At 45.0% G+C, this 14,635-nt stretch overlaps 1 protein-coding gene and 1 pseudogene across 1 annotated transcript; both read left to right on the top strand.

Moving 5' to 3' along the window:
• The first annotated feature begins 33 nt into the window (after positions 1-33).
• LOC118663541 lies at positions 34-3,154 on the top strand (annotated as a pseudogene).
• A 7,662-nt stretch (positions 3,155-10,816) lies between these two features.
• LOC118663533 (mas-related G-protein coupled receptor member X2-like) lies at positions 10,817-12,366 on the top strand. The gene has a single exon (XM_036323249.1). The coding sequence runs from the start codon at positions 10,913-10,915 to the stop codon at positions 11,894-11,896; it is 984 nt and encodes a 327-aa protein (XP_036179142.1). The 5' UTR covers positions 10,817-10,912; the 3' UTR covers positions 11,897-12,366.
• Positions 12,367-14,635: the final 2,269 nt, after the last annotated feature.

Here is a 14,635-nt window from a genome sequence, read left to right as displayed (position 1 = left end):
ATCTACAGAATCTCATTTGCCAGTGCTCCTTGGGCAGGAAGTCACAGGGGCTGCCCAGCATCTTGATAAGCCTCTCTTGGTCATCAGGTTCCACTCCTGCTCCTGCAGACACCTCCTATCCAGGGGTAGGAGAGCATTCTCTGGTGCTCAGCACTCCCTGGACAGCTCCTCTTCTTCTACTCACCACCTTCAACTAGAAGATGGTGCTCAGGTAAGAGTCGGCTCAGAACTACCTTCTCTCAAAGGCAGTTTTGTTTTCTCCCTCTTAGTCCACATGGTCATGACTGCATCTTGGGGTGGAGTGTGCAAGGAACCACGGACTCCCATGAAGGAGAGTCCAGAGACATGAAGCTCCGTCAGGGAAGCTGTGGGTGCTGGTAGCTTAGGCTGTGAGGGACCCAGGTTCTTTTTGCTTCACAGACATTGTTTTCAAACCTGAATTGTTGTTAATAACCTCAGCTTGCACACATTAGCTTACTGTTCCATGGATTTGTTTGTTTGTTTGTTATCTTTATATGTTTCTTGTTCTAGCATAAAACACATGGCACAAATTAATGAGTAATTGAAGAGAGTTTAATAAAGGGACTGTGTACAAAGGGGTGAGCAGGAGTAAGGGAAATTGATGAAGATGGAGAGGCCCCGAAAGATAAGTCATAATTGGGAGCTACCGCTGAAGGGTAAAGGGAAAGATAAGTTACCAGAATACAGCGCGGGCTATGGCTATGGCTGCAGCGGTGGTTGTCATTTTGACCATAAGAAAGGCAACCTTTAAGGGGCTATGTCCTTAGGTAGAGTAACACCACCGTCGCCAACTCACAGCCTGACATCAGAGAGCCAGGGAATTCAAACCTGCCCTCCTCCTGCCCTCCAACCAACTGCCAGTGTCTCTCCTTCCTGAAAGCAATCAAGAGACAGAGGGAAAGGGGTCCAGTGGTGAGGAACAGGGACCTGTCTCCCAGGATGCAGAGGAGGGTAAAGAAACTGGAAATGCAATTTGATGTCAAATGAAGAAAACCCATCTCTTCTTATCGTCTCCCAATAGTTGGTTTTCCTGGTCTCTCTCACTCTCTCTCTCTTCGTATGTTTGAGATCAATAAGATCAATTTCTCATTGTATCTCCTCAGTTTGTTTGTTTGACTCTGTGCACCTATTGGGTGTCACTTTTTGGAATAATCTCTCGCTATCATCATAAATGCCTTGATAATAAAATGTAGTTTGTTTGGTGTGTGCTTTTTAAAGTGGGAGTACACTGCTAATGATAAGTATTTTATATTTATTATTTTGGCTGCTCTAGGAAGAAATCCATTATAAGAGTGAATTAAACTGTGTCCCACTAGACACACCACTGTTCAAGAGAAAACTACTTCCTGTACTCATAGAGATGACACACTCAGCCATTTCCAACACAAGAGGACAGGTCATACTCATACCCCTCATAGCAAGAGAGTGTATTCCATTTATCTTATCATAAAGAACCCAAAATCACGATCTTCTTTCTGGAGGATGGACATTTTCAGTCACTGAGAAAACCCAGAGGTCATGGCTGGGACTTTCAACTTTGAGCCCTTGAAAGGAAATCTCAGTCTCAGGGCAGAAGCAATGGTGAGCTCTGAGTCCTGCTGTCATCCCACATTACCTGTCGAGACTATGCTCCTCCTGCCTCTGGAAGACATGACATGGTCTCTGACTATGAGTGGAGGTATTTGGACTACAGGCTATTCCCATGTCAGAAGAAGGTCCATGTTGCGTAGAGAGAGCCCTGACTCTAGAGTCAGAGAGAACTGGGTTTGAATCCAGGATTCAGGACTCCAAGGTGGTGATGCCTTTGGTATCATAATCTCTGTAACACAGACAGTAATTCCCAGGTAGCACGGTGCCCATGAGACTCACTGATCATGCACCAGGTGCTCAAGTCTTGTTTCTGTTCCAGTGGCACCAGTGGAGGGTTCCCGACCATGAATCCATCTGTCACAGTCTGGAGCAATGAACTCACATCAATAAGTGGAAGAGAACAAGCTTTCAACACAGAGTTTCTAATCCTGAAATTACTGACAGCCATCGTGGCCCTGGTGAAGCTGGCAGTGAACGCAGTGGTGCTCTTGCTCCAGACCTTCAAATGCGCGGGAATGCCTTCTCCATCTACATCCTCAACCTGGCTGGAGCCAACTTCCTCTTACTCTGCTCTTATAGATGCCCTGGAGACACTCGTCAGGAACTTCTACCTCATCTCTATATTCATCCCACACTTTTTCATGACTGTGGCTGTCTTTGACTACACTTCAAGCCTGAGCTTTCTCAGCATCATTAACACAGAGAATTGCCTGTCTATCCAGTGGACCATCTCGTACCAAAGCCACCACTGCAGACACCTGTCAGCCCTCACGTGTGCTCTGCTCTGGGCCCTATCCTGCTGCTGAGCATCCTGTAAAGGAACTACTCTGGCCCCCTGAGTAGGGATATACATTGTGTTTGCTGTCCTGTGATGGACTTCATTAACGTGGCATGGCTGATTTTGTTATTTGTGCTTCTCTCTGGGATGAGCCTGGCCCTGATGATCCTCCTGCTGTGTGGCTCTCAGCGGGTGCAGCTGACCAGGCTTTTCGTGCTCATGGTCCTGGTCTTCCTCTTCTGTGGCCTGCCCTTCAGCATCAACTCGTTCCTCTTACACTGTTATCAAAAAGATTTTGATGCTTTCGTTCCTCATTTCTTGGCGGCAGTTCTCCTGTCTCATGTGAACAGCTGTGCCAACCCCATCATTTACTTCTTCGTTGGCTCCTTCAGGCATCGATGGTGGAAGGGGCAACACACCCTGAGGCTGGTTCTCCAGCGGGCTCTGCAGGACACTCCTGAGGTGGATGAACCTGGAGAAAGCCTTCCTGGGGAAACCCTGGACATGTTGGAAAGTCTAGTGTCCTGATTCAGAGTCTTGCTTTGTTCAGACAGATGTGACTTTGAAAGCCATCTTTATCCCTCTCTTTTGGTTGGTTTTCATACCTTGTTTTCCCTCTAGGCCCCTGAATTAAAACAACCCTATATAATAAGAGAGGAATATGCTAATTAGACGTTACGCCCTGAAGCGTAACGACCAAGCACGTCAGGACCAGATCATAAATCACCAGGAGGGTGGGCCAGCAGGGTACAAGAGGGCTGTGGAGAGCTACAGGAGGGGGCAGGGCAGCAAGCTATGAGTGGGAGAGGCGGGAGGGGACGGGGTAAGGGGGGAGGTATAGGAGGGCAGGGCAGCGGGCGGAGAGCTACAGGAGGACAGCAGCAACCTACTGGCTACAAGCAGGTGGCAGAGAGCTACAGGATGGGCAGGGCAGCAAGCTATGGGGGGACAGGGGGAGCTACAAGAAGGCAGCATCGGGCAGAGAGCTACAGGAGGGCGGCAGCAGGCGGAGAGCTACAGGAGGGTGGCAAGGACCTACTAGCCCATGGATTCGTGCACAGGGCTACTAGTTAATATAATAATCCATCTCCTGAGGTTGAAGTAAGCAGTGCCTATTAAACAAACACAAAGTGCAATGTCCCAGGACTGCCTCACCCAAGGCCTTCACCCCATCCCCATGGGAGCTTTGCCATCTCTGGGGTCCAGGACTGCTCTCACATTTGAAGAATCCCAACTACAGCAGAAGATGAAAGAAGTGCAGGAAAAGTCTAAATTTCTTTCATCACTGAACTTGATAGAAACTACATGAACATTACATTTTTCACAATTTTTTGTGATCATTCTCCTATAATATCGCTATAAATTAAATGAATTAAAGTTTAATCAGGCCCCAGTGAGCAGTCTTTGATGATTTTGGCAGGCCTTAGACTAGCTCCTTAGCATAATAAATGCTGATTGAATAATTAAATTAATGAATGAACATATGGTGATTTTCAAGTCAAGTCTCTGCTAAATCCCCATTGCCAAATTTGAGTCACCCTCTTTAAGTACATTGTTCTCACCATTTTTCAACCTTTGCAAGCATGAGCATCCTTTCATGAGCTTATTGGCTACTTGTATTTCTTAAAGTGTATTTTTCAGTTTTGCCAATTTTTATTGTGTTGTCCTTTTTCATTATTTGTAGGAGATTTGATATATGTCAAATGTGGCTTTGGTTAGTTATGTGTATTGTAAAATATTTATTCAATTGCTGGTTTGCTTATTCATTTTAATAGACTTTAAAATTTAAACCTCTTTTTAAGAAAAATAGTACAGAAAGTACAGAAGATTTCTATAACTCCCCCCTCCATTGCTAATTCCCCACACAGTTTATCTTATTACTAACATCTATTAATGTGGCACATTTATTGAAATTGATGCACCCATATGGATACATTTTTTAAAATTGTTATTGTTGAAAGTATTACATATGTTCCCTTCTTCCCCCATTTACCCTGTCCAGCCCCCCGCCCCCTCTCCCCCCGCCTCCCCGCCTCCTCAGGCCTTCACCACCCTATTGTCTGTCCATGGGTTAGGCATACAAGGTCTTTGGTTGATTACCTCCTACCCACACAACTTCCCCCGCCTTCCCTCAGAGATTCTACATTCTGTTCCATGCTTCCATGTCTCTGGACTCACTCCATCATCAGTTTACTTTGTTACTTAGATTCCACATTTCGAGTGCAATCATGTTATACATGTCTTTCTGTGACTGACTATTTCACGTAGATGACACTCTACAGGACCCTCCATGCTGTCTCAAAGGGTAGGAGACTCTTCTATTTTACTGCTGCATAGTACACCATGGTATAAATATACCACAGATTTTTATCCACTCATCTACTGATGGACACTCCAGCTTTTCCACATCTTAGCTATTGTAAATTGTGCAGTTATGAACATAGGAGTGCATACATTCTTTCTGACTGGTATTTTGGGTTTCTTAGGATATATTCCTAAAAGTAGAATCACTGGGTCAAATGGCAATTCCATATTTAATTTTTTGAGGAAACTCCATACTGTTTTTCTTAATGGCTGCACCAGTGTGCATTCTCACCAGAAGTGTACAAGGGTTCCCTTTTCTCTACATCCTTGCCAGCACTTGTCATTTGTTGCTTTGTTCTGACAGATATGAGGCGATACATCATTGTCATTTTAACTTGCATCTCTCTGATGATCTTGACTGAGCATTTTTTCATATGTCTCTTGGCCATCTGCATGTCCACTTTGGAGAAGTGTCTATTTAGGTCCTTTGCCCATTTTGTCATTGGATTGCTTGTCTTCCTTTTGCGAAGTTGTATGAATTCCTTATATGTTTTGGATCCTCAGCTTCCCCTAAACAGCTGTGTATTCCTTCCAATGGGTTCTTTATTTGTGCTATGTCATTCTTTATTTCTGACTGTTCTTTTTTCATAGTTGCTACATGTTTTCTCATGCTCTTGAGAATCTTTACTATCATTCTGAACTCTATGTCAGATAAATTTCTTATCTCCATTTCATTTATCTCTTCTTCTGGAGAATTCTCTTGTACTTTCATTTTCAAGTTGGTTTTATGTCTCCCCATTTTGGCTGCCCGTTCAGATTTGTGAGTATGTATTAGGTAGATCTGCTATGCCTCCCAATCTCTAGTGCAGGACAGTGCCAAATGCTGTTTCTGACTAATTAGATCAGGCAAACACTCAAAGCCTCCAGAGACCTGCCTCTGCATGCACACTGATTAGATTAAGTCTTGAGTAGCCCTCAAGCAATTGTCCACAGGTTTGGTGAGTAGTTTTCCAACAGGGTGGAGCAATTGCTTTTACCTGGAGGTTAATAGCTATTCTCAGTCTCTTAATGGGCCTCAGAAACTCCACACCATGGGTGAGGGGTTTTCCAGTAGGGTGGATCAACTGTCTTCCCCACCAGGCAATAACTACCTGAATATCAAAGGTCTGCCTGAGAGAGATGACCTCTGCAGTGTTAGGGAATGATTCAGCATAGGAAATCAGGGTGTCTGCCTTCCAAGCTCTAACCCCAAAGCCCTAACCCTGGATTCTGTTCACACAGCTTCAGCCCACTCTGCCCTCCCTCTGCCAGAGCACAAGGTGAATGGCTGCACACAAAATTTTATGCATTGGCTCTTTAAGGGGATACCTGCATTTCCAGCCATCTCTCCCTGGAAGACAGCAACCCTGCTGGTTTACACAGCCAGATGTTATGTGAGCACCTTTCTCAGTTCTGGTCCTCTCTGCTGGGGGGCCCAGCTTGGGGAGGAGTTCTCAGTGACAACCCCCCACAGCTGAGATATCTTTCCAGAACTTCAGCTGCTGCCTGTGAGAGCCTGGCCAACCCTTTCCCTCCTCCACCCTTCCCACCAGTCTCTGTGCAGTCTCCCCTTTCCATCCTTCTTTATCATGGAAAAGGCACAAGGTCTCTCCAGCTACTCTTCAGTTGACTATTTAGGGTGTTTTTTTTTGTATTTTAGTTGTAATTCCAATTTCATCCTGGGAGCATGTCAGTGTAGCTTCCACTTACTTCCACATATTTTTTTCCACTAATTTCCTTATCTTTTAAAACAGAACACAATATACACAGTTGTTGATGTTAATAAATCAAAAGTACAAATGTAGTTTTATTATGAAAAGCTATAAAATAACTTGTAAACGAGTTATAATGGTAACTGTAAACATTGATTACTATTGAGGAATGAGATTAGGAAAGACTTTACATTTCATTTTACATACTATGGTGTCCTCTGAAATAAACTAATATGCATATATTTCTTCTAGAAGTAAGTGGAAACAGATCAGATGAGCCAGACCAGGCAGGGACCTGAATGCCGAGCAAACTCTTCTTTAGCTATGGAAGAGTTTGCTTTCTGGGTGGGCTTTATGCACAGATTCACTATGGACAATGACTGGATCCAGTTCAGACATTCCTCATGGAGAGGGGGACCACATGGGGTAAGATGGAGAGAAGAAGAGATAAGTCATTGAACTTAGGGCAAGTGAAAAGCATCTCGTGAGACTCTTGTCTCAGATCTCTAAAATCTCATTGGCCAGTGCCTCTTGTGCAGGAAGTCACAGGGGCTGCCCACCATCTTGATAAGCCTCTCTTGGTCATCAGGTTCCACTCCTGCTCCTGCAGACACCTCCTATCCAGGGGTAGGAGAGCATTCTCTGGTGCTCAGCACTCCCTGGAAAGCTCCTCTTCTACTCACCACCTTCAACTAGAAGATGGCGCTCAGGTAAGAGTCAGCTCAGACCTATCTTTGTTTTCTCCCTCTTAGTCCACATGGTCACAACTGCATCTTGGGTGCAGCGTGCAAGGAGCTATGGGCACCCATGAAGGAGAGTCCAGAGACATGAAGCTCCATCAGGGAAGCTTTGGGTGCCGGTAGCTTAGGCTGTGAGAGACCCAGGTCTTTTCTGCTTCACAGACATTGTTTTCAAACCTGAATTGTTATTAATAACCTCAGGTTTCACACATTACCTTGCTGTTCTATGAGATTGTTTGCTTATTTCTTTGTTACATGCATCTATCTTTCTTGTCACAGCCAAAAACACAAGGCACAAATAAATAGGGCAATTAAAGAGAGTTTAATAAAAAAACACTGTGTATAAAGGGTGAGCAGGACTAAGGGAAATTGATAGAGGATACAGCAATCCCTAAAGATAAATCATAACAGGGAGATATTGCCCTTGGGCATCCTGAAGTGTAAAGGGAAAGATAAGTTGCCAGAACATAGGGAGGGCTGTGGCTGTAGTGGTGGTCATCACTATGACCGAAAAAAATGCCCACAGACAGGGCTGTATCCTTAATTAGAGTAACACCGCCATGGCAAACTCACAGCCTGACAGAAGAGAGGTACAGAGTTAAAATGTCAATCACCCTTCTCCTGCCCTCCAATCAGCTCTCAGTGTCACCCTTTCCTGAGAACAACCAGGAACCAGAGGGAAAGGGAGCCCAGAAGAGGGTAGAGAAGCTGGAAATGAAATTTGACATCAAATGAAGGGAACACATTTTTCTTATAGCTTCTTCTTAGTTCTTTTCCTAGGACTTTTTCTCTCTCACTGTGATTAGATCAACTTGTTATTACATCTCATTTATTTGATCTGTTGGCATCCCCGAACTGGGTGTCACTTATTTGAAATAATATCTCTATCATCATAAATGCCAAGAATATGGAACATACGTTATTTTTCAAGGTGGTTGTATATAAATATTTTTAAGAATTTCAATTTATGATTTTGGTAGCCCTAGAAAGAAAAGCAAAAGAGGTTACTAGAACTTGACTGGTGACTTCAAGGAATCAGACACCTGTGCTCTTTCAGATCACTGCTCCCCAGCCCTAGAGAGGTGACTTCATGCTCCTGCAGGGCTCCCAGACTCATCAGCTTCCATCCAGAGGAGAAGAGGGGAAGGAAAGGCAAAACCTAAAATTGGTTACATCACTGTGCTCACCTCCCATTGGCCACCACCTGGTCACATGGTGCCATCAAGCATGAATGAAGGCTGGGATTAGAATCCATTTTCTGGTCTAAAACTCTCAGAACTATTATGTGAGAGAGAAGAAAAAGGGTGTTTAGACCAACTAACATTTCTACACCCTGAAGCTCTCTCCTGTTCTGAGCTCACATGAAGATTTCAATCAGGTGCTCATCCCACAATGAGGCAGGGAACAGTGGGAAAGCCTCAGGCTGGGCTCCAGGAGACCAGGGCTGGCATTGGACCTGCTGTTCACCCTGTGATCTCAGGGAAATCCTTTGGCTCTTTCAGCCTCAGCTTCTTCCTGAGTTAAAGGATGATATTATAACAGATGGTCTCTAAGGGACATGTGCTCAATGCTGAGGATACAATAGTGAACAACAACAGCCAAGAAAAAAAGACAAAACCCAGACAGATCTAGTCATCATTATTAAGTTTTGAGTTTAAAAAGGGAGACAAGCCCTAACCGGTTTGGCACAGTGGATAGAGCGTCAGCCTGCGGACTGAAAGGTCCCAGGTTCGATTCCGGTCAAAGGCACGTACCTTGGTTGCTGACACATCTCCAGTAGGAGTTGTGCAGGAGGCAGCTGATCGATGTTTCTCTCTCATCGATGTTTCTAACTCTCTATCCCTCTCCCTTCCTCTCTGTAAAAAATCAATAAAATATATTTTTTTAAAAAAAGGGATACAAGCCCTAGCAGGTTTGACTCAGTGGTTAGAGCAGCGCCCACAGACTGAGAGGTAGCGGGTTCGATTCTACTGGGTGAGCCTGTCCTGGCTGAACCTGGCAAAAATTGACTGATTAGGTCTGTCCAGAGGGAAGAAGGAGCTCCTGCAATCTCTGGTCTGTTCTCAGGTGGATTCCACCCATTTCTTCTTCCACACTGGATAAGCTTCACTTCCTTGTTATTTACAAAATTTGTCTAGTCTAGTTTAATAAAACACACTAGTGAGTTCCAATTTTAGATTTATCTCTAAGAGTTACTTACTTCCTGTCTCCCCCACCCCCCATGTGTACAGGACACACCACCTGGTAGTGGGGCTGCAGGGCAGGGGAAGGGCGAACACTCTGACACAGACCTGTGGGAACAGATCCAGGCTCTTCCACTTGTGCACATGAGAACTGGAGCATGTCATTCAACCTCTTTGTGCTTGTCTTTTCCTATGTGCCAGATGGGTATAGGCATAGTACTGGCCTCATAGGGCTATTTGAGGATTAAAAGAGGAAATACCATGTAAGCACTCATCAACTGCTACTCTTCACCTGTGTGTGAGTTGGTTTATGTTTCTCACCTAAATTCTGCAAGAGCTTCTCTCTTTTCATCCAACGCCCTTTGTAAAATAGAACTAAGCACTTCTTAACTCCACCACCACCACCAGAATTCTCTTACACAAATACTTTGATCTGCAAAGAAATTTCTACTCCAAATCACATGGAGTGATCATAAATGACTTTTATATTACACATAGTATCGGAAAATCACTTAACAATTCCACTTTCCATATTTCTATCCCAATAACCTCTATTTAAACCCTTTGCCACCTCTTCCTCTCCTTTCAAAATGGGCTCTTTCTCCTCTAACATGCAGAGAAATTTAATTCAATCCTGAATCCTCTCCCACCTGGAAAGGAGGGGTCTGGAGGCATAAAAAAAATTCTTTCAAACACACAAGAGCTTTGAACAGAATGAAAACTTAGAAATGGAATTTTCTTTTCATGACATATGTGTTTTTTGCTGGTGGAGTTAAAAGCGCTGACTTCTGTTTTACATTTAAAATTCTTCATTTAACAAAGTTTTATATTATATTAAATCCAAATTTCCTTCTTTCCTTGGGCTCCTCATTGGTTCTTTCATTCATTAATTCATTTGTGGGTTAAAATTTTATTGACAGCCCATGGTTTTCACATACAGACTTAGGCCTTGGGGACAAAACAATGGGAAGAGTAATCACTGTCTATCCTCATAGACATGACACACTGGGACATTTCTAATGCAAGAGCTTTGGGGGGTCCTCACTCTGTCCTAACAAGGGGTCTCATTCCCTTCATGAGCCTAAGTCATAACCTCCTTTCTCCCTCCTGGGTAGACCACTCTCAGTCACTGAGATTGGCCTGGGGGTTCTCATAGCCTGCTGTCAAACAAAGCCACTGTCCCAGAGCACAAGTACCCTGGGAACAAGTACCAGGGAACTCAGGACCCTGCTGTCATCCACAGGACCTGGGCAGACTCTTCTCCTCCTGCCTCCAGGGCACGTCATGGGCTCTAAGGTGAGCGCAGAGGTTGGACATAGAGGGTCCGTGTTGCAGTAGAAAGAGCCCAGGCTCTAAGATTCAGAGAGAACTGGGTTTAAATTCAGGATCCAGGACTCCAAGACCGTGTGGTTCAGGAAGAATCCTCATCTCTGGAAGCCTCCAGTCGCCACAGACAGGGTCGCATGAGGGTCAGTGGTCACAGAGCAGGTGCTCAAGTCTTGTTTTGTTCCCAGGCCCACAACTGCAGCGTTTCTGAGCACGAATATGACTGTCACAGCCTGGGAGACCAACCTCACAACAACAAATGGAACTGATCAGGCCACTTATCAACATTATACAGAGTTCATAATCATGCAATTACTGACAGCCATCGTGGCCCTGGTGGGGCTGGCAGGGAACGCAGTGGTGCTCTGGCTCCTGGGCTTCCGCATGCGCAGGAACGCATTCTCTGTCTACATCCTCAACCTGGCGGGGGCTGACTTCCTCTTCCTCTGCTACAGATTTATGAGTAGTCTAGTTTTACTTTTTGACTTCAAAATTTTCTCTAGAGTAACGCACAGATTTCTCTTGCCTGTGTTAACCTTTGCCTACATCTCAGGCCTGAGCTTTCTCAGCGCCATCAGCACAGAGCGCTGCCTGTCTGTCCTGTGGCCCATCTGGTACCGCTGCCGCCGCCCCAGACACATGTCCGCTGTCATGTGTGCCCTGCTCTGGGCCCTGTCCCTGCTGCTGAGCATCCTGGAAGGGAACTACTGTGGCTTCCTGAGTAGGAATATGCATTATTTTTGGTGTCCAGCGTTGGATTTCATCACTGCGGCGTGGCTAATTTTGTTGTTTGTGCTTCTCTCTGGGTCCAGCCTGGCCCTGATGACCAGACTGCTGTGTGGCTCCCATCGCTTGCCGCCCACCAGGCTCTACATGACCATTGGGATCACAGTGCTGGTCTTCCTCCTCTGCTGTCTGCCCTTCGGCATCTACTGGTTCCTCATAGTCTGGTTTCCAAATAAATCTAGTACCTTCTTTCATCTTTCCATGACGGTAGTACTTCTGTCCTGTATCAACAGCTGTGCCAACCCCATCATTTACTTCTTCGTTGGCTCCTTCAGGCAGCGATGGTGGAAGCGGAGACACACCCTGAGGCTGGTTCTCCAGAGGGCTCTGCAGGACACTCCTGAGGTGGATGAACCTGGAGAAAGCCTTCCTGGGGAAACCCTGGCCATGTCAGGAAGCAGTCTGGGGCAGGGATGAGAGCCTCTGTCCTGATCAGTCTGAAGTAACTTTGAGACTCACTGCTGCCCTGCCAGGCTTGGAAAGTATCTATTCTTCTCTCAGCCTCAGCCTCATAATGCTTCAGTGATTCCCCAGTCTCTTCAGATAGGCTGTTTTTAATCTGGCTGCTCTAGTTTTTCTCATTAGTCTGAAAATTATGCCTTGCCACCGTTCCAGACATTACCATTAAATTTCTCATGTAATCGTCCTCTGAATTTATTTATTGAATGCTTTTTCTTTACAAGTGGATCAGGAAGGTCTTCTTGAAATACTTGGCCTTGAACTGATAACTATAATTTACCTAGTAAGTACCCTATGTCACATTAGCCAGCCACACCAACCTTTTAAGACAGGCAAGGAAAGATAAATAGGAACTGGAAGCATAGAAATGGGAAAAGAGGCAATTTATAGTGTTATCCTATCTAATAAAGCGGGAATATGCTAATTGACCCTCACATCGTCACAAAGATGGTGGCGCCCGCAGCCAATAAGGAGGGAATATGCTAATTGACTGCCCTGCCCTCAAAGATGGTGGTGCCCACAGCCAATAAGGAGGGAATATGCTAATTGACTGTCACACCCTCAAAGATGGTGGTGCCCACCGCCACAAGATGGCCAGCAGAGGAAGGCAGTTGTGGGTGATCAGGCCAGTAGGGGAGGGCAGTTATGGGTAACCAAGCCAGCAGGGGAGGGCAGTTAGGGGTGACCAGGCCAGCAAGGGAGGGCAGTTAGGAGTGACCAGGCCAGCAGGGGAGGGTAGTTAGGAGTGACCAGGCCAGCAGGGGAGGGCAGTTGGGGGGGACCAGGCTGTCAGGGGAGGGCAGTGTAAGGCAACCAGGCCAGCAGGGGAGGGCAGTTTGGGGCGATAGGGCCAGCCAGGTAGTGGTAAGGAGGTGATTCAGGCAAGCAGGCAGAAGCGGTTAGGAGCAATCAGGCAGACAGGCAGCCAACAGTTGGGAGCCAACAGTCCCGGATTGTGAGAGGGATGTCCAACTGCTGGCAGTCAGACATCCCCTGAGGGGTTCCAGATTGGAAAGGGTGCAGGCTGGACTAAGGGATAGCCCCCACCCCCAGTGCACGAATTTCATGCACCAGGCCTCTAGTTGTTACTAAAAGTATAAAGGTTGTTTAGAAAATGGTGACCAGTGTGCAAATAAATTTCATTCCCCGTGACACCCCAAATATATGGTCATAGTTGCTAGGTCTCTCTTAAGAAGGATCAGCCCAGCCCGTGTAGCTCAGTGTTTGAGTGTTGACCTATGAACCAGGAGGACACAGTTCAATTCCTGGTCAGGGCACATGCTCGGGTTAGAGTCTCCGTCCTCCATGGAGGCCATGCAGGAGGCAGCCAATCAATGATTCTCTCTCATCACTGATGTTTCTATTTCTCTCTCCCTCTCCTTTCCTCTCTCTGAAATCAATAAAAAAAAAATTTAATGGATCATTGGCTGAAATGCAGTGAGTAATGAGCCATGTCTCTTGTGGCATTCAAGTGTCAGAAATTGGCATAAGTTTTGCAAAATGAGTTAGAGTCAACTCTACAATACTGTCAAGTCCAGACATCACCAGCAAGGCCACCCAAGCAGGACAAGCCAAAGAGGAAAGTCCAGCTCTGCTGACACTGACTGTAGGATATGTTCAACCCTACAGGGTCTGAAACCACATCTAGAAACAACAGGAGGTGGAACAAGGACAAGGGTTGGGGGAAGTGCGAAGCAAGAAACTAAAGAATGCACCCTCTTCTGGACTACAGTCTTTTTGTCTGCAAAAGGCCACATTGGAGCAGGAGCGATGGTTCATCTTTCAATTAAACTCAATGTTTTATGCCTCATATAAAACTTTAACTCTGCCGGGAGCCGGTCCATCCTTGCTGTTTCAAGGGACCTGGCATATATGGCATACTAATTGTTTACAGCTTTGATATGGATGATGGCATAAGAGTTGGTAACCGGTTATCAGAAATCTCGTATTTAAATTCTGCATGATATCTCCTACCTCTTTTGAAATGTAGTATCTATAGTATCTTGATATTTAGATCTGAGCTGTTTTAACATCCTGTTATACATGTGAGAGAATAATGTGTATCAATTTCAGAAGCTCTGAAGAGATCAGTGAGTGAAAGTTAGGCCTTTAGCTATAACTGCAAAATTTTATTTATTCATTTTTAAAGAGATATTGGAAGCAAATATGATAAAATTTTAATATATACTTAAATTTAATGGTGGTTGTGTGAATGCTTATTATATTATCTCATGGACTACATGCCTAGTTTACAATCTTCTTTCCAGCATAAACCTTGTTCTCATTCTTGGTAACTGCTATATGCATGTAGGTAGTAAATCTAACAAACTTTTCAATCTGATTAATTATAGACCAACAACAAGTTGCAAAATTACTGCAGAGAGTTCCTGTCTGCCCGTCACCCAGCCTCTGCCAATGGTGACATCTTACACAAATACAGAACATTTTCAAAACCAAGAAATTGACCTGGGTAGAATACAGTTATTCACACTACACATCTTACTCAGATCTCACCCAGTTTCACATGCACACATTTTTATTGTGCATAATTCTAAGACATTTTATCACACGTATAGATTCATGTAATGACAGCCAAATTCAAGATTTGGAACTGTTTCTTTGTCACAAAAGAATCCTCTTGGGCAACTCTTTGTAGACACACCCAACCTGTGCCCCTTCCAAACTCTTGGCAACCAC

This window comes from Myotis myotis, unplaced genomic scaffold, assembly GCF_014108235.1.
Source record: "Myotis myotis isolate mMyoMyo1 unplaced genomic scaffold, mMyoMyo1.p scaffold_m19_p_10, whole genome shotgun sequence".
Classification (NCBI taxonomy): Eukaryota; Metazoa; Chordata; class Mammalia; order Chiroptera; family Vespertilionidae; genus Myotis; species Myotis myotis.
Note: the sequence above shows the minus strand (reverse complement) of the source record. Positions and strands in the feature narration are given on the sequence as shown.

Bases quoted from the DNA above. Each gene is read 5' to 3' on its own strand.
- LOC118663533 (XM_036323249.1), top strand. From the start codon at position 10,913: ATGACTGTCACAGCCTGGGAGACCAACCTCACAACAACAAATGGAACT.